An 18,142-nucleotide genomic window follows, 5' to 3' on the forward strand; every position below is an offset into this window, starting at 1 on the left:
AATCATGAATCATAATTAACTAACATTTTAGTAATTCAATTAAGCTATTTGAAAGCTGACGATGCTTTCAATAATAATAACTGCCCTCAAATCAACCAGGACATTTACAATTTTGCATTTTTTTACCCAATTTAAACATTGCGTGTTGGAAAAACTCGAGTGGGGGCCCTTCATGCATGACACTGGATCGTTATGTTTTCTCAATGACTTAATTGATAATTATATTACCCTGGGAGCCTGCTGTTGACAGTTGACACAAAATCTTGACATTCCAATTTTTTTCTTTTCATATTTAAAAGCTATTTATCAACATTAATAAAACTAGGCTGTGTTTAGTATGATTTAAAGAGATAGTTAAATAATTCCAGAACGATAGCATTCTGTATACAGTTTACTGCACTTAAAAAATTGAATTGCATTTTAAGGTAAATTACTCCAAAACTTGATAATCATTATCACTGTTATGATCTTTTTTTGCATGATGACATTATTGGGAAGGCATTTGAATATTTTATTTTAATCGCCAGCACAATCATTACGCCTAAGACTGAGTGACGACATTTAGTGTACCCAATAGAAAGAACCACTTTCAGATGTTTCTGTTAGAGCCTTTTAGAATGTTTTTTTTTTCATTTATCACTGTTAAAACCAAGAAGATAGTGCTATTTTTGGCTGTCCTCATTAACAGAAGATGCCACTTTCCTGATATTGGCCAGAAAAGGGCATCAATTTCTGTTGTGTCATCACCTACATTGGATTGAGACAGCACTTTTGTTGGTTCTATTGGCACCCTAGAGAGGACAGTACATTATTCTCTGATCACCCTAGAGAGGACAGTACATTATTCTCTGATCACCCTAGAGAGGACAGTACATTATTCTCTGATCACCCTAGAGAGGACAGTACATTATTCTCTGATCACCCTAGACAGGACAGTACATTATTCTCTGATCACCCTAGACAGGACAGTACATTATTCTCTGATCACCCTAGAGAGGACAGTACATTATTCTCTGATCACCCTAGAGAGGACAGTACATTATTCTCTGATCACCCTAGACAGGACAGTACATTATTCTCTGATCACCCTAGAGAGGACAGTACATTATTCTCTGATCACCCTAGAGAGGACAGTACATTATTCTCTGATCACCCTAGAGAGGACAGTACATTATTCTCTGATCACCCTAGAGAGGACAGTACATTATTCTCTGATCACCATAGACAGGACAGTACATTATTCTCTGATCACCCTAGACAGGACAGTACATTATTCTCTGATCACCCTAGACAGGACAGTACATTGTTCTCTGATCACCCAAGAGAGGACAGTACATTATTCTCTGATCATCCTAGAGAGGACAGTACATTATTCTCTGATCACCCTAGAGAGGACAGTACATTATTCTCTGATCACCCTAGAGAGGACAGTACATTATTCTCTGATCACCCTAGAGAGGACAGTACATTATTCTCTGATCACCCTAGAGAGGGCAGTACATTATTCTCTGATCACCTTAGAGAGGACAGTACATTGTTCTCTGATCACCCTAGAGAGGATAGTACATTATTCTCTGAATGCACCAAGTAGAGGGCAGCACTTTAGTCTTCAATTGCACATCATAGAGGGCAATACATTTGTTTCATATCCAGATTTGCCTCTTCAGAGGCAGATACTTTTGACTGTTCTTGTAAAGTTACAACAACACCCACTCCACTATAGCATTTGTTTAAAGATACCCCCTCCCCATAGCATTTGTTTAAAGATACCCCCTCCCCATAGCATTTGTTTAAAGATACCCCATCCCCATAGCATTTGTTTAAAGATACTCTCTCCCTATAGCATTTGTTTAAAGATACTCTCTCCCCATAGCATTTGTTTAAAGATACTCTCTGCCCATAGCATTTGTTTAAAGATACTCTCTGCCCATAGCATTTGTTTAAAGATACTCTCTCCCCATAGCATTTGTATATAGGAAAAACATCCCCCTCCCATATAGCATTTGTTTATAGACAAACTGATGGCTCAACTTTCATTTTTGATATTCATGAACATCAACAAGTTCATTCCCCATGACCCTCCTACATCATAAACAGATGACAGTTACACAAGTTTCCATTACTTTTATATCATTTTAATATCCTCATAAATATGATATGTTTTTTATAAATACCAACCATCCCTATCAGCAATAACAACAAAACATTTTAACACGTAATAACCTATTATGATACAGAGACCTGAGACAGATTCCGGGTTTGGTAGGTAAGTCTGACTGTTGAGATACACATGGCTGAGTATCTGATTTCCTGTTTGTGTGTGTAAACAAGATATAATGTTATGTTACCTTTGTCTATGGTGCACCTTATCACACAGGTGGACACCTACAAGGCACTCCAACCAACCCCCCCCCCCCCCCCCCCCATCCTACTTATACATATTTGCTTATAATATTTTAATCCTTACAATCCATTGTTGTCAAAAATCTAGCCAGTGACTACAAATTCCATTTTCTAAAAGGACAAACGGTAAAACAAAACCTAAGCAGAGAATATCACTAACATCTTCATTTCCAAGACAATCAGTGGAATTTCTGTAATCAGTGGAATTTCTGCAATTAGTGGAATTTTCGTTAATGTGTGGAATTTCTCTAATGCATGGAATTTCTGTAATCAGTGGAATTTTTGTAATCAGTGGAATTTTTGTAATCAGTGGAATTTCTGTTATGCGTGGACTTCCTTTAATCAGTAGAACTCCTTTAATCAGTGGAATTTTTGTAATCATCAAATTTCTGTAATCAGTAGAACTTCTGTAATCAGTGGAATTTTTGTAATCATCAAATTTCTGTAATCAGTGGAACTTCTGTAATCAGTGGAATTTTTATAATTATCAAATTTCTGTAATCAGTGGAACTTCTGTAATCAGTGGAATTTTTGTAATCATCAAATTTCTGTAATCAGTGGAACTTCTGTAAGTCAGTATAAACACAGCAAGCAGTAAGGCAATTGATTTTGGGTTAATATATTAGGTACAGTATTTGTTGATGAAATATAGAACATAATATCCTACGCTTTTTTCCTGCGATTTTCTTCCATTCCTTCCTGTATGCTGAACATACCTAACAACCTTACCTCATAATAACTCTATGTAATGCAAACTTCATTTAGTTTAAAACAATTGCAAAGCAAGTTGAATAAACTTATATCAAACACTCTTTTTGCCCCGGATGGGGCGTCTGAAGGGCTTTGGTTTGTTTGGTTTGTTTTTGTTTAACGTCCTATTAACAGCCAGGGTCATTTAAGGACGTGCCAGGTTTTGGAGGTGGAGGAAAGCCGGAGTACCTGGAGAAACACCACTGGCCTACAGTCAGAACCTGGCAACTGACCCACGTAGGTTTCGAACCCGCAACCAAGAGGTGGAGGGCTAGTGATAAAGTGTCGGGACACCTTAACCACTCGGCCACCGCAGCCCCTTAAGGGCCATACTATTGGAGGAATCCAGAGTACCCAGGGAAAACCCTCTTGGTTGGTCAGGTGACCCCATATCTTTTCACCCCAAACAGGAAATTGAAGCCCGGCCACCTAGGTGAAAGACAGGTGTGTTACCACCGTGCCACTGGACATCCCATAATAACGCTGTATCAACTCTGTAAATTCTGTGATACACCGGTTATTATTTCAGAAAGAACCCCATACATAACAAGCCACAGAGATGACTTACCGTATTTGACCTAATAAGGGCGCCCCTACCTTTTTTTCAAGGAAATAAATCTTTGACTGAGTGTCAAAAAGGTGTTCAAAAGTAATAATTCATGTGAAATATTTTGCTACTTTATGTGTTCAAATTTCTTCAGCAAATTAAGTAACTGGAACACATGTTTTCGCCACATTTTGTGTATTCCTACAGGCTACGGATGACATGTCAGTGCAAAGAGCACCCAAAACTAAACACACATACAAATAATAACTTACCATCTTTATTTGAAGATAAAGTAAATACTTCATTCTTGTTGATAAATAACTTTTGTTCAGAACAGAAAGCTAGTAAAAGACATTGTAAATCAATTAGTAGGTCAAAGAAAACGATGTCTGATATGATCTGGGAAATCACCTGTTTCTATAAATAGAACACAAAAGAGTTCCATTTGAACATAAATGGTGGAACACACGTTCTCTGGTCTAAAGATCAGCTGGCATGGTTTACAAGTTTACAGGAGTATTCAAGTGATGTTTAAGCTTAATATATGATAATGAATAGATATCTTCATCTGGAATATTTTTATGACTGAATATTTTACCGTTTCCACAACCTTGGGTATTCTGCTATAAGGTATAGTCTATTTCATATAACTTCAGAATAACTAATCTTAATAAGGGCGCCCCCACTGTCAATTACCCGCGCCCTGCGCCCTTATTAGGTCAAATACGGTATATACAACCAAATAAACCCCGCTTTTTTACTTTTGCTTTAACCATACATACCTAACTAACTATATTATAATCTTAAGTATGAGTATTCCAATGCACACTAAATGATAAGGTAACACTTCAATGACCATAATAATATAAAGTACTACGATAAGTAGCAGATAAAATATGATAATATAGCTGAGGACTCCCTGGTATACAGGACTCCCTGGTATACAGGACTCCCTGGTATACAGGACTCCCTGGCCTGGTATACAGGACTCCCTGGTATACAGGACTCCCTGGTATACAGGACACCCTGGTATACAGGACTCCCTGGTATACAGGACACCCTGGTATACAGGACACCCTGGTATACAGGACACCCTGGTATACAGGACTCCCTGGTATACAGGACTCCCTGGTATATGTCAGTATTTCAGCTCCAAACTCTGCTCACCTGCATCTGTTTGATGGCAGCCTTGAACTTGCCAGTCCACACGTAAAGTGATGTTTTGTAGAGGATGACTTCTAGGACCCAGTGTGAGCGTACATCCTGAGGGAAGTGGTCCTCGGCTAGTCTTACATACTCCAACATCTGGTCACATACCTCCTGTTTCTGCTGGCACGACGTACACACATTCAGGTACTGAAATAGAAAACAAAATTATTTCCTCTTCTGATAAAAACAGCTTAAGAATAAGATAAATCACTCATTTGTTTGTTTTTACCAGCATGTGTCCTGCAGGTTACCAATTTTTCCACACCGAGAAGTGTACTAAGGGAGACAACCACTACTGACCTGCCACCAGAGGGTGTAGCTCTGTGTGTATTCCAGAGCCGTTTCACACAGTTGTTGTAAGTCACTAGACTCCTTGTGTTTGGCATAAAGACTGAGGTAACTTTGCCAAAGGTCGGCGCTGTCCTTGTTCTCCTCCAGGCCTCGTGCTAATACATTGAGGGCGTGATCCAGACAGGTCTCATTCCCACTGCAACACAGGTCAAACATCATCATAATATCACTCCCATATATAATAAAACACCATCATAATACCACACTCCCACATATAATCAAACACCATCATAATACCGCACCCCCACATATAATCAAACATCATCATAATACTACACTCCCACATATAATCAAACACCATCATAATACCGCACCCCCACATATAATCAAACATCATCATAATACTACACTCCCACACATAATCAAACACCATCATAATATCTCTCCCACATATAATCAAACACCATCATAATATCTCTCCCACATTTAATCAAACACCATCATAATACCACACTCCCACATAATTTTGAAGTAACTTAATATTGTTTGAAGTAGAAAATGGTAATTTAGTAAAAAAGTGACCTTGACATCCTGGCTTGACCTACCTGTTAGGATTGTAGAGATTTTTATGAGCCAGTTTGAGCCAGACCTGGACGTTGTGTGGATTATCTAGTACAGCAGACTCCATATCCTGGATGTTGGACGAGTCGGACACAAAATAGCGAAGGTCCTGATCACCTATCACATTTTCCAATTCCTGTCTGTCAATTGGACGCTGCCATTCTGTAACCAAAACATAAGTTACTTTTATTCCAGCAGAGAGTTTGATCACTGGATATCTTTCTCTAACCAAACTTCCCAATTTTCATTTTCTTTCAATTTTCATTTTCTTTTTTAGTCACATTTTGCTGTTTACCTAAAATGGCTTCAAGAAAACAAGGTATTACAAGTGATACAAATCCCCTCGTGTGCCAAGTATAAACCCGCCAAAATACCCTGAAATAAGCCCTGAGGCCAACTGGCTCCAGGCCTGGGTATTCTCATACTTTACCAATACAGTGTATATGAAGTTTGATATAAAATTTGTTTAAAAATGAAGTCACTTGATCGTAAGGACGACAAAAAATTTCTTCAAATATTAGCAGTGGTCTTTTCCTAGAGCTAACTAACAAACAAAGTCGTTTGATTGCTGACAAAGACCTTCTATAAATAGTAACAGTAACCTTGTCCTTGACCTTAGCACCCTGAAACATGAACTCATTCCAGGTGTTCTCATATTTGAACATTTGTATGAAGTTTGATCAAAATCTCTTTTAAACCACGCAAGAACAACTTGACAAAGGAACTGATCCCTGACCTATCTTACATTGCTTCACTTATACTGTCAAATGGATTATCTGGAGTAGTTGTCTTACCTATACTGTCAAATGTGTTATCTGGAGCAGTTGTCTTACCTATACTGTCAAATGTGTTGTCTGGAGTAGTTGTCTTACCTATACTGTCAGATGTGTTATCTGGAGTAGTTGTCTTACCTATACTGTCAAATGGATTATCTGGACTAGTTGTCTTACCTATACTGTCAAATGTGATATCTGAAGTAGTTGTCTTACCTATACTGTCAAATGTGATATCTGGAGTAGTTGTCTTACCTACACTGTCAAATGTGTTATCTGGAGTAGTTGGCTTACCTAAACTGTTAAACGAGTTATCTGGAGTAGTTGTCTTACCTATACTGTCAAATGCATTACTCAGAGTAGTTGATCTGGAGTAGTTGTCTTACCTATACTGTCAAATGCATTACTCAGAGTAGTTGATCTAGAGTAGTTGTCTTACCTATACTGTCAAATGTGTTATCTGAAGTGAAGTCTTTGATGACATCTGTTCTGCCTTCACACAGTTGTTTCCACTTCCGGGGCTCCAGGAAGAGATTGTGGGGTTTTGCTGTCAACACCAAATATGTACTTTTCTCGTTACTATATAAACAACCTTACAGAAATGCTTTATAAAACATGTTTAGTATATGTTTATTGCCCATTTTATGGAAATGAAACAAAAATGTGACTTTCCTATATAAAGTACAGAAAAGTTTAGCCTCAACCCTGGGGAAATGTGAAAACCAGGGGCAATGAAACTAATAATTTTGATAAAGCACCTGAATAAAATGTATGAAATTCTCACAGAGGTCTTCTACAGTAGAAAGCTACCGCATTCCTTTACAAGTATATTACTTTCATTTTGCCTGATAAATTGATGTCCTAACTCAAGGGACTTAACCAGTGTTGTGAGACAACAAATGGAATAATTAATTCAGCTATTGTCAAGGCCAATTGCAAATTCCTGTTTTAATTACGATTTAATGACAATAATGATAATAAAATTTGACGGAATATGATGAACACATATGTACTTTGGTTTCATTTGGACTTGCATATCATACAATTGCTCATTGCCCACCCACTTACCATGGCCACTTTTCTCTGACACCTGACTGACCATTAGGACCATCAGCTGGTCACTGGTCAGTTTCCCCTGGTGCTGTTTCATTGTGTTACTCACAAACTTCCCTGTAACAGAATCAAATACTAACATCAATTATGTCTCTGTGTTGAGGTGTTGTTTTTTCATTTTTGTTACTGGGATAAGTCGAAGAAAATTATGGATTCACTGCATGATCCAAAATTTAGTTATCTCTTTAGTTGTAGGTGTGTTCTTTCCTAAGATCTGTGGGTAGTTGTGGGTGTATCCTTACCTAAGGTCTGTGGGTAGTTGTGGGTGTATCCTTACCTAAGATCTGTGGGTAGTTCTGAGTGTATCCTACCTAAGATCTGTGGGTAGTTGTGGGTGTATCCTTACCTAAGATCTGTGGGTAGTTGTGGGTGGGTGTATCCTTACCTAAGATCTGTGGATTGTTGTGGGTGTATCCTTACCTAAGATCTGTGGGTAGTTGTGTTGTATCCTTACCTAAGATCTGTGGGTAGTTGTGGGTGGTGTGTCCTTACCTAAGATCTGTGGGTAGTTGTGGTTGTATCCTTACCTAAGATCTGTGGGTAGTTGTGGGTGTATCCTTACCTAAGGTCTGTGGGTAGTTGTGGATGGGTGTGTTCTTACCTAAGATCTGTGGGTAGTTGTGGGTATATCCTTACCTAAGATCTGTGGGTAGTTGTGGGTGGTGTGTCCTTACCTAAGATCTGTGGGTAGTTGTGGTTGTATCCTTACCTAAGATCTGTGGGTAGTTGTGGGTGTATCCTTACCTAAGGTCTGTGGGTAGTTGTGGATGGGTGTGTTCTTACCTAAGATCTGTGGGTAGTTGTGGGTTTATCCTTACCTAAGATCTGTGGGTAGTTGTGGGTGTATCCTTACCTAATATCGATGTGTAGTTGTGGGTTGGTGTGTCCTTACCTAAGATCTGTGGGTAGTTGTGGATGGGTGTGTCCTTACCTAAGATCTGTGGGTAGTTGTGGGTGGGTGTATCCTTACCTAAGATCTGTGGGTAGTTGTTGGTATATCCTTACCTAAGATCTGTGGGTAGTTTTGGGTGGGTGTGTCCCTACCTAAGATCTGTGGGTAGTTGTGGGTGTATCCTTACCTAAGATCTGTGGGTAGTTGTGGGTGTATCCTTACCTAAGATCTGTGGGTAGTTGTGGGTGGGTGTGTCCTTACCTAAGATCTGTGGGTAGTTGTGGGTTGGTGTATTTGAACTGATTCCCGCGACAGCTGGATGATATGAGACTATATCCTGTAGCACCTCTGCCTCCGACATCTTAATTTCACCACTGTGTAGTCTGAAAACATAATACAAATAAACCAAAATGGTGATAAGTTGTACATAAAACATATAGGATTATCTTATTTTCAGCTTCCTGGTCCATAAACCTGATTATTAACCTGATTTTTACAGTGTGGCTGTGTATCATTGTCACCCTACAAGGATACAAGAATTAGTCTGTCTGTATACAGCTGGGTTAATTCAATAGTCATGGTATGTGTTCAAAATCACAGTGTACGAGCTCCAGCAAGCATGAATGTCTACTACCTTTTTCTCTATTTGAACTCATAGGGTCTACGATATTCATGTGAAAAATATGTCACGATTTCAGAGAAATGATTCTCAAGTTGAATAAAAGGAACAAAAAAAAAATTTGCTTTCTTAATCGTGTTTATGGAGATAATGGAAATTGTTTTCTGCCAACTCATCATTATCGTGTCAATAATAATTAATTCAGATTTTCAACAAACAAAAATCACATTTTTAATGTGATATTCAAGGTGAAAGAAACCCTAATATCTCTTTCATTACACAATAAAATAGACAATGTTATCATGAGGATATATCTTAGATCCTATGCCTTTCAATAATCATTTAGAATCAACATTAATGGCAAAATTACAAAATCACCTACTATTGAATCTGACTTGTAAGAGAGTAAGTTAATTTGAAGTATGTACATAGTTGGCATAGATCTTACCACCCAGATCATAGTTATTGATTAGGATGCATTACTTTATACAGTGGGTGGAAACTAAAACTCTTGATGGAATTTGTGGAGTTTCTCATATCAGAACACCTAGATTGATTCAAGCAATATAATACGTAGCTCTTTACCATATAAAATCAATTTCAATCTATTATTATTGCAATCATTATGTAGCTCTTTACTAAAATGAAATTAATTATTTTCCATCTATTATTGCAATCATTACCATATTGACGCCCTGGCCATTACAAAGGGACAACAATAATAGTCCTAATACATGTATACAGTGTATCTGAGAGTGACATATCAATTAATCAAACAGCTTTGAAGAGTTAATTTCCATAAACTCATCATAAACAAATCAAGGAAAGCATGTCGAATATGTAGACACCGTCTGTTTGTCTCCCAAGTGGATAATTTACTATAAACAATATGTATATAGTTATGGATGGGTTTATATACTCTGTATAACTACAATCTATTAATGAAATTGTCAGCATGTCACAATAACTTCAAAGGAAATATTTCAGAACTTTTGTAATGTGGCATGATTTACAAATTTAAACAAAAGCCATTTGTATAATTAGGTAATCATTTATAACACAAAAGAAGTAAATGTATAGCATATGTTGAACATCATTATACAGAAGGCTATCAATATATGTAATTGTACACTTGAAATATGGCCTAATAGGACATAAATATCGGGGTTTACTCTATATATTTTTGGATAGTTTTAAGTTAGATTTCTGGTTGTTCTTGGTTTAATGAAGGATCAAAAATAAGACTAGTAGGCATGTTAAAAAATCTCACTTTTCACTAATAAGTCAATGTTAAATATTCTAACAGTTTACGGTAAACAATACTCAAAAGTCTCCAACTCATTAAACACACCTTAATATCATGAGATCTCCGGACAAAAATCAAATACTGAAAAAATAAGGGCAATAACTTTTGCAAAAATAATTGAATCAAAATTCTGTTCAGGCAGGTGTATAGCATATGTCACACATCATTATACTGAAGGCTATATTCATATGTAATTATAAACTTAACACAAATGTGGCATAATAGGACATAAGTATCAAGGTAAATTCTATATATCTTTATGGTAATTTAGATTTCTGTTCTAATTAGAACAATGGAGCACGGTGAAGTATTTATTGTCCACATAACCTGTGTTCCTACATGGACACTAATGTAATGCTGTCATTATTATCGTTATAAATGACACAGAGAGAAACTACAGTAGCTTTGTCTGATAGCAGATGGAAAATCACCATGATCTCGCTCAATCTACCGAGAGGGTGGAAAGAGTATACAATACAGATACAGATGACTAGGGAAACTTGAGCATCCTGATAGCTGCGAAGTGGACAGCCAGCCTAGGGTATATCACATGGGATACTGTCAGACCTAGGGTATATCACATGGGATACTGTCAGACCTAGGGTATATCACATGGGATACTGTCAGACCTAGGGTATATCACATGGGATACTGTCAGACCTAGGGTATATCACATGGGATACTGTCAGACCTAGGGTATATCACATGGGATACTGTCAGACCTAGGGTATATCACATGGGATACTGTCAGACCTAGGGTATATCACATGGGATACTGTCAGACCTAGGGTATATCACATGGGATACTGTCAGACCTAGGGTATATCACATGGGATACTGTCAGACCTAGGGTATATCACATGGGATACTGTCAGACCTAGGGTATATCACATGGGATACTGTCAGACCTAGAGTATATCACATGGGATACTGTCAGACCTAGGGTATATCACATGGGATACTGTCAGACCTAGGGTATATCACATGGGATACTGTCAGACCTAGGTGGTTTACAGACCACCCACAATGATAAGTACAGGGATGTAACTGTCCATCATCATGTACATGGACAAAACAGGAATGTACTTGTTCGTCATCATGAACATGGACAAAACAGGGATGTACTTGTCCATCATCATGAACATGGACAAAACAGGGATGTACCTGTCCGTCATCATGAACATGGACAAATCAAGGATGTACCTGTCCATCATCATGAACATGGACAAAACAGGGATGTACTTGTCCATCATCATGAACATGGACAAAACAGGGATGTACCTGTCCGTCATCATGAATATGGACAAAACAGGATGTACTTGTCCGTCATCATGAACATAGACAAAACAGTGATTGTCCTCAAGAGTTTCCGCCATATTCAATATAACGGTTCTACAACTGACAATTCCTTGCTGAATGAGGGACTCAATTAAAAGTAAAATAAATGTCTTTACAATGTGACATTACTGTAACATTAATTACAGCACAGTGAGTAGGTCTGTGTCAGCATTCTATACCATATAAAACCTAGCCACCAGATGTATGGGGTTCTGAGGGAACCCGATGTGTGACAGGAAGTCTTCCCCTACACCTGTACATCAGGAACATTTGATACTACAGCAGATGATCCGATTACAGTCATCCTATGTATCGTCCACCCTACCACACAAGTGAGGTTACATCACAAAATGTCTGCTGAAAACCTACTACACCACAGCTTTACAGAAACTGGGATTCAATTCTTCTTTTTTTTTTCGTGGAATCCTTCATTCAGTTATAAAGTATACATCCAAAAATTCTGATAACTGTTCTGTGTTTTGCCTTTCTAATGCTGTATGTAATATTGTATGAATCAGGTTTTCTGTCTAAACCAGGCCCTCTATAATTAGTAATGTATCATGAAGCAGGTTTTCTATTGTGAACATGCTAAAACTTCAACTACATTTCCCTATTTAAATAAATATTCTAAATAAACTAAGGAATATATAAACTTATTACAGTTTTACGCGGGGAGTTAGAAGAAATTATCAACAGGGGATAAAAACTTATACATGTATCATCACAATCATGATATAACTTTTGTTTTTGACCAATCAGAAGAGTACTTTCTATTCACTGCATTGTATCCGGCAGATTGTCGGGTTCAGATCCAAATAAAGTGAAGGTATGATGAGAGGTTATCTTGCTGTTTTTCAAACACATATTTGGCACATCAATTTGTTTCTATTTTTTCGTCTTTAAAAGTAAAACAAATAGAAAACTGAATGGTTTTAATACCCTCTGTAAACCTTATCATTGCTTCATTGACCCAAACTCAGACATATCATAACTGTCACTTACAATTGCCAAATTTTGTATGTCTTCTAGTGTCAGCAAAGAGAAAGTTATATCAAACATTTATTCAACTATATAATGTTAAGTTTTAACACATCTATCTAGAGGGTGGGATTATGGATTGTTTTCAAACTCAAGGCTTATAAAATACATTAAAGTAACTCATTTGTGTAATGAAAGACATCTCTCACAGCTGTGATATAGCTATTTTGACTTCCTGTATACTTTTTAATGTATTTTTCTCTTCTATGTGGGTTTTTTCCCCTGAAATGTCTTAATTTGCAGGTGTTTTGCTAATGTCCTAACACCATGCTAAATACCAGACAAATCTTATACCTACCCTATAACCTTATACATACAGCACTTGTCACATGACTTCTGAGTAACGACAGCAGCTGGGTTGCTTATAAATTATGTCTAAACATGTCCTGTCAGTAGACTCCGAATGCTACATACAAAGTGTGTTCTAGGTAACAGGTGCTACAATATATCAGAAATACCAAACCAGACATGTTAGTTGGAAATCAAACTTCAAAAGAATTGTACCAAATGTGTGCCAAATTGTGTAGCAATTTCTTTTTCATTTACTAAAACATAAATTTACAATTACCATTATTTAAAAAAACAGTACTGTAAAAATAATGACACTGCTGTATACCAAAAATTAACATACTACGGGTATTTAGGGGGTATTGTTTACAGGCAAGTAATTTTAGTGTGTGCACACACAACCAAAATTGTAAAACTACAAACAAATCATTGATATTTTCTACTTTTTTTTCCTGAATAATTCCCCAAAATCCTTAGGCCTCAGTGATATATTAACAGAAATCAAGGTTGATTTTTTTTTTACAAATCCTCCATATATATATATATATATATATATATCTAGTGCATACTTGGTATAAGGGAGATAACTCTTAAATATTACTAAAGCATGATTTCAAATGAATTAATTCTTAAACATGAAACAGTTCAGATATAGGAAATATTGGTTAAATCAAGGTAATTGTGTAAATGTCATTGACGTGAAATTCTAGAACTGTGGTTTTTGAGTAAGACGTACCTAACATGTAAAATTTATGGCAAGTTTGTGAATTTTGCTTGTAGATAATATTATAGACAAAGAAAGTTATTGCTAAGTATGTAGAAACTGACAGCGATTTAACAACATTGCTATATATGTAACATGATGGGAAGGAAAACTTCCTTCTGCGACTACATTAGTGTATACGCAGTAAAAAATGGCTCAGCAGATTAATAACCGCGGGAATGATAACATAATTATTATGTCTATTTATGACGTTACCAGAACGTCAACTAGATGGCGCTATTTTGAAAGGACAGATATACACAATTTTAGCGTTTTCTCCTGTTACTCAATGATTTCTGCACAAAAAGCTAATGTCAAGTGAGTATTTTATCAAAAACTAAACTGAATATTCTCCACGAGGTAAGCTAACAACAAATGGCTGAAGCGTACAGTTCCAAGAGAACATTTGACCATGTCACTACTAAATCTGTGTAAATACACGCTACATTTGAAAACCATAGTTAATCAGAGACGGAAGTCGTGGATTGTGAATTTATCAATTAATCAAAAACATAAAAGGTATTAAACAAAAATGTTGAGTTGTTTCTTTTAACTTTGTTAACAAGACTGGTGTCTTTACGTAGATTCACTGTAACTTTATTATCTTAACAACCATGACTGCTGTACTCGTAGTTACCAACGTCGCAACACACCCTGAATTTTGTTTTCTTCATACTGTATTTTAACGAGTTGTTTGATTTAAATATAAGGATTGAACCTCATTTTGACTGAGTATACTGTAGTATGCCGGCAGTTGGCAACAAACATATCCTATGGCGCGCTAACCATAGGGAATGTCTGTTGCAAACTGCGGGCATACTACCGTACGCAGTCAAAATGAGGTTCAATCGTTAAATGTTTGACAAAACTAGAACTGTAAACCTACGGCTAACTAATACCCTGTGCTACCCCTCATTTGTGACCATGGCAACCAAATGACAACTATTGTTTGGGAAAATATTACCATTGAATTTGCTATCCATCAAAGACCTTACATACAAATTTTCAGCTTCATCAGACAATAAATCAATGTTGACCTATCAGAAGCTTCCATTGTTTGCCCAGTAACGGTTCTGAAAACATCTGATGCCTCAAATTATAGGCATTAACAATTTCCAACACTTGATCTACTTTAAATAATGTTGTATGGGCACTGATAGCTTAACCAGTGTATAGTGACCTGGTTACCATGACAACCAAAACCTTGCATACACATTTCCATATGGCCCCTAACATTCCTGTGTTGTTTTACTGAAATTGGATAATCAGATTAGAAGGAGTTGTCCAGAAAGACATCTACCCAGTGATTCCAGTATACTGCCTCCCGATCCCCTGACGACCTTATTGTTGTTTTAACATGGCTAGAGTGATTCCAGTATACTGCCTCCTGATCCCCCGACTACCTTATTGTTGTTTTAACATGGCTAGAGTGATTCCAGTATACTGCCTCCCGATCCCCTGACCACCTAGTATACTGCCTCCCGATCCCCTGACCACCCAGTATACTGCCTCCCGATCCCCTGACCACCCAGTATACTGCCTCCCGATCCCCTGACCACCCAGTATACTGCCTCCCGATCCCCTGACCACCCAGTCTACTGCCTCCCGATCCCCTGACCACCCAGTATACTGCCTCCCGATCCCCTGACCACCCAGTATACTGCCTCCCGATCCCCTGACCACCCAGTATACTGCCTCCCGATCCCCTGACCACCCAGTATACTGCCTCCCGATCCCCTGACCACCTAGTATACTGCCTCCCGATCCCCTGACCACCCAGTATACTGCCTCCCGATCCCCTGACTACCTTATTGTTGTTTATAGACTGAAGTGTGTGATATTTATCTTTGTTCTAACATGAGTTACAGACTTAAGTGTGTGATATTTATTGTTGTTTTAACATGAGTTACAGACTGAAGTGTGTGATATTTATTGTTGTTTTAGCATGAGTTATAGACCGAAGTGTGTGATATTTATTGTTGTTTTAACATGAGTTATAGACCGAAGTGTGTGATATTTATTGTTTTAACATGAGTTATTGACTGAAGTGTGTGATATTTATTGTTGTTTTAACATGAGTTACAGACGGAAGTTTGCAATATTTATTGTTGTTTTAACATGAGTTACAGACTGAAGTGTGTGATATTTATTGTTGTTTTAACATGAGTTACAGACTGAAGTGTGTGATATTTATTGTTGTTTTAACATGAGTTACAGACGGAAGTTTGCAATATTTATTGTTGTTTTAACATGAGTTACAGACTGAAGTGTGTGATATTTATTGTTGTTTTAACATGAGTTACAGACGGAAGTGTGTGATATAACATGAGTTACAGACTGAAGTGTGATATTTATTGTTGTTTTAACATGAGTTATAGACTGAAGTGTGTGATATTGATTACCATGTAGAACAGGTCCAGTGCTTGTTATCATACACAACACACAAGCTGTACTCGCCTGTACATTATTGTAGCACCTAAATGATACACACAACACAAAGAGTGTCACATGACACATATGGGTGCAGTATTTCTTATCACTTCTGTTCAGTGCTGTTAGATAGGACACTCACAAATTTCTGTATGTTTAAGCAAATCTACCAGCACTCATTAGTTGCATGACAGCAAAATTTCCCCAAATGATTTTTACTTCACCGTTATACACCATTTCCGAGTTATCACTACTCCATATAGATGTCTTTGGAAGTAGCTATGTTTGTGGTACTAACAATACCAGTTGTTCTACTTAGTATGTTTTCAGGACGGTGTCAGTGTAAACTAAAACACTGAACTATGCATGGCAGACAGATGGACAGACAAGTAACATCACCTATCTGGATCAGGGGAGATAATCACATTAAAACAACATTTTCTTAATGTTAATTTATATTTGTCCAAACAATCATTGATATGTTTGTCTTACTTATTGTTAGTTATTCAATCATAAGGTCATTATGATTTTGTTTTTCTTACATTGATGGAACTTCTTTAGATGTTGGTTTATACTGTTAAATAGATCATAGGGTCAATAAAATGTTTTTTTAATAGATAGATCTCAAGGTCACTTAAAATATGTAGGTTTTTTTGACATTAACGAATGCGCAATTGCCCGCGGCAAGTAAAACATGATTACAGCCTAATAAACTGTCTGTCTACTTGCCCGACCAGGTATATTTCACTTTTTGGTTGGGAATCAAATAGTTGAAATTAATCCATCTGGATATGATGAGGCCCTATATAGATATTTTATCTTAATAACTGGTGAATAGCAATAATCAGTGGTATATTACTTTAATTTCTGAACATAAAATTGTCTACATCTACATCAAGTGTCGTTGAGTTTTCTTCCAATACCACAAACAACTATTGGTTATAACTCATTAGGTCAAGACCTCTGGTCAAGTAGAATTTAAAGATAGAACCCTGAGATGAGAAGGTCACTAAGATGTTTGTATTATTGTTAGTTAAGTACTGGATCACAAGGTCAATAAGATGTTTGTATTATTGTTAGTTAAGTACTCGATCACAGGGTCAATAAGATGTTTGTATTATTGTTAGTTAAGTACTCGATCACAGGGTCAATAAGATGTTTGTATTATTGTTAGTTAAGAACTCGATCACAGGGTCAATAAGATGTTTGTATTATTGTTAGTTAAGTACTCGATCACAGGGTCAATAAGATGTTTGTATTATTGTTAGTTAAGTACTCGATCACAGGGTCAATAAGATGTTTGTATTATTGTTAGTTAAGCACTGGATCACAAGGTCAATAAGATGTTTGTATTATTGTTAGTTAAGTTCTCCAACACAAGGTCAATATGTTTGTATTATTGTTAGTTAAGTACTGGATCACAAGGTCAATAAGACGTTCTATTACTTACCCTGCACATTCTTCATCGTGACATGTTCCTTGGAGATCATATTTGCATAAAACTTTCTTAGGATTGATTTTGTTGGAAAATGTAGAGGAAGACAAGGTGAGGTTGGCTCTTGTCCGATAATATGGACTGAATCTGAAATCAAGTATCCACACATGATGACAGGTAGGAGTAGTGTTTCTGTTAACATTAACTATACATACAATGACTCACACAACAGTGAGATTGGTTAAAACCAATCAGAAGAACTTGATTCTAGACAATTAATTAAATCAGAACTTTATTATAGGCCATTCAGTTAATCAGAACTGTGC

General features: G+C 37.0%; 1 protein-coding gene across 1 annotated transcript in view; it reads right to left on the bottom strand.

Annotated features, from left to right (window-relative positions):
* LOC117328100 (zinc finger C3H1 domain-containing protein-like) overlaps positions 1–18,142 on the bottom strand; it is a 72,124-nt gene that overhangs the window by 37,402 nt on the left and 16,580 nt on the right. The window contains exons 16-22 of the mRNA XM_033885461.1: positions 17,832–17,963; positions 8,861–8,982; positions 7,663–7,764; positions 7,034–7,141; positions 5,806–5,983; positions 5,210–5,396; positions 4,868–5,056 (exon numbers count right to left, since the gene is read on the bottom strand). Coding sequence (XP_033741352.1) covers positions 4,868–5,056; positions 5,210–5,396; positions 5,806–5,983; positions 7,034–7,141; positions 7,663–7,764; positions 8,861–8,982; positions 17,832–17,963 — 1,018 coding nt within the window. The remainder of the gene's footprint in view (positions 1–4,867; positions 5,057–5,209; positions 5,397–5,805; positions 5,984–7,033; positions 7,142–7,662; positions 7,765–8,860; positions 8,983–17,831; positions 17,964–18,142) is intronic.

This window comes from Pecten maximus, chromosome 5 (genome assembly GCF_902652985.1).
Source record: "Pecten maximus chromosome 5, xPecMax1.1, whole genome shotgun sequence".
Lineage (NCBI taxonomy): Eukaryota > Metazoa > Mollusca > Bivalvia > Pectinida > Pectinidae > Pecten > Pecten maximus.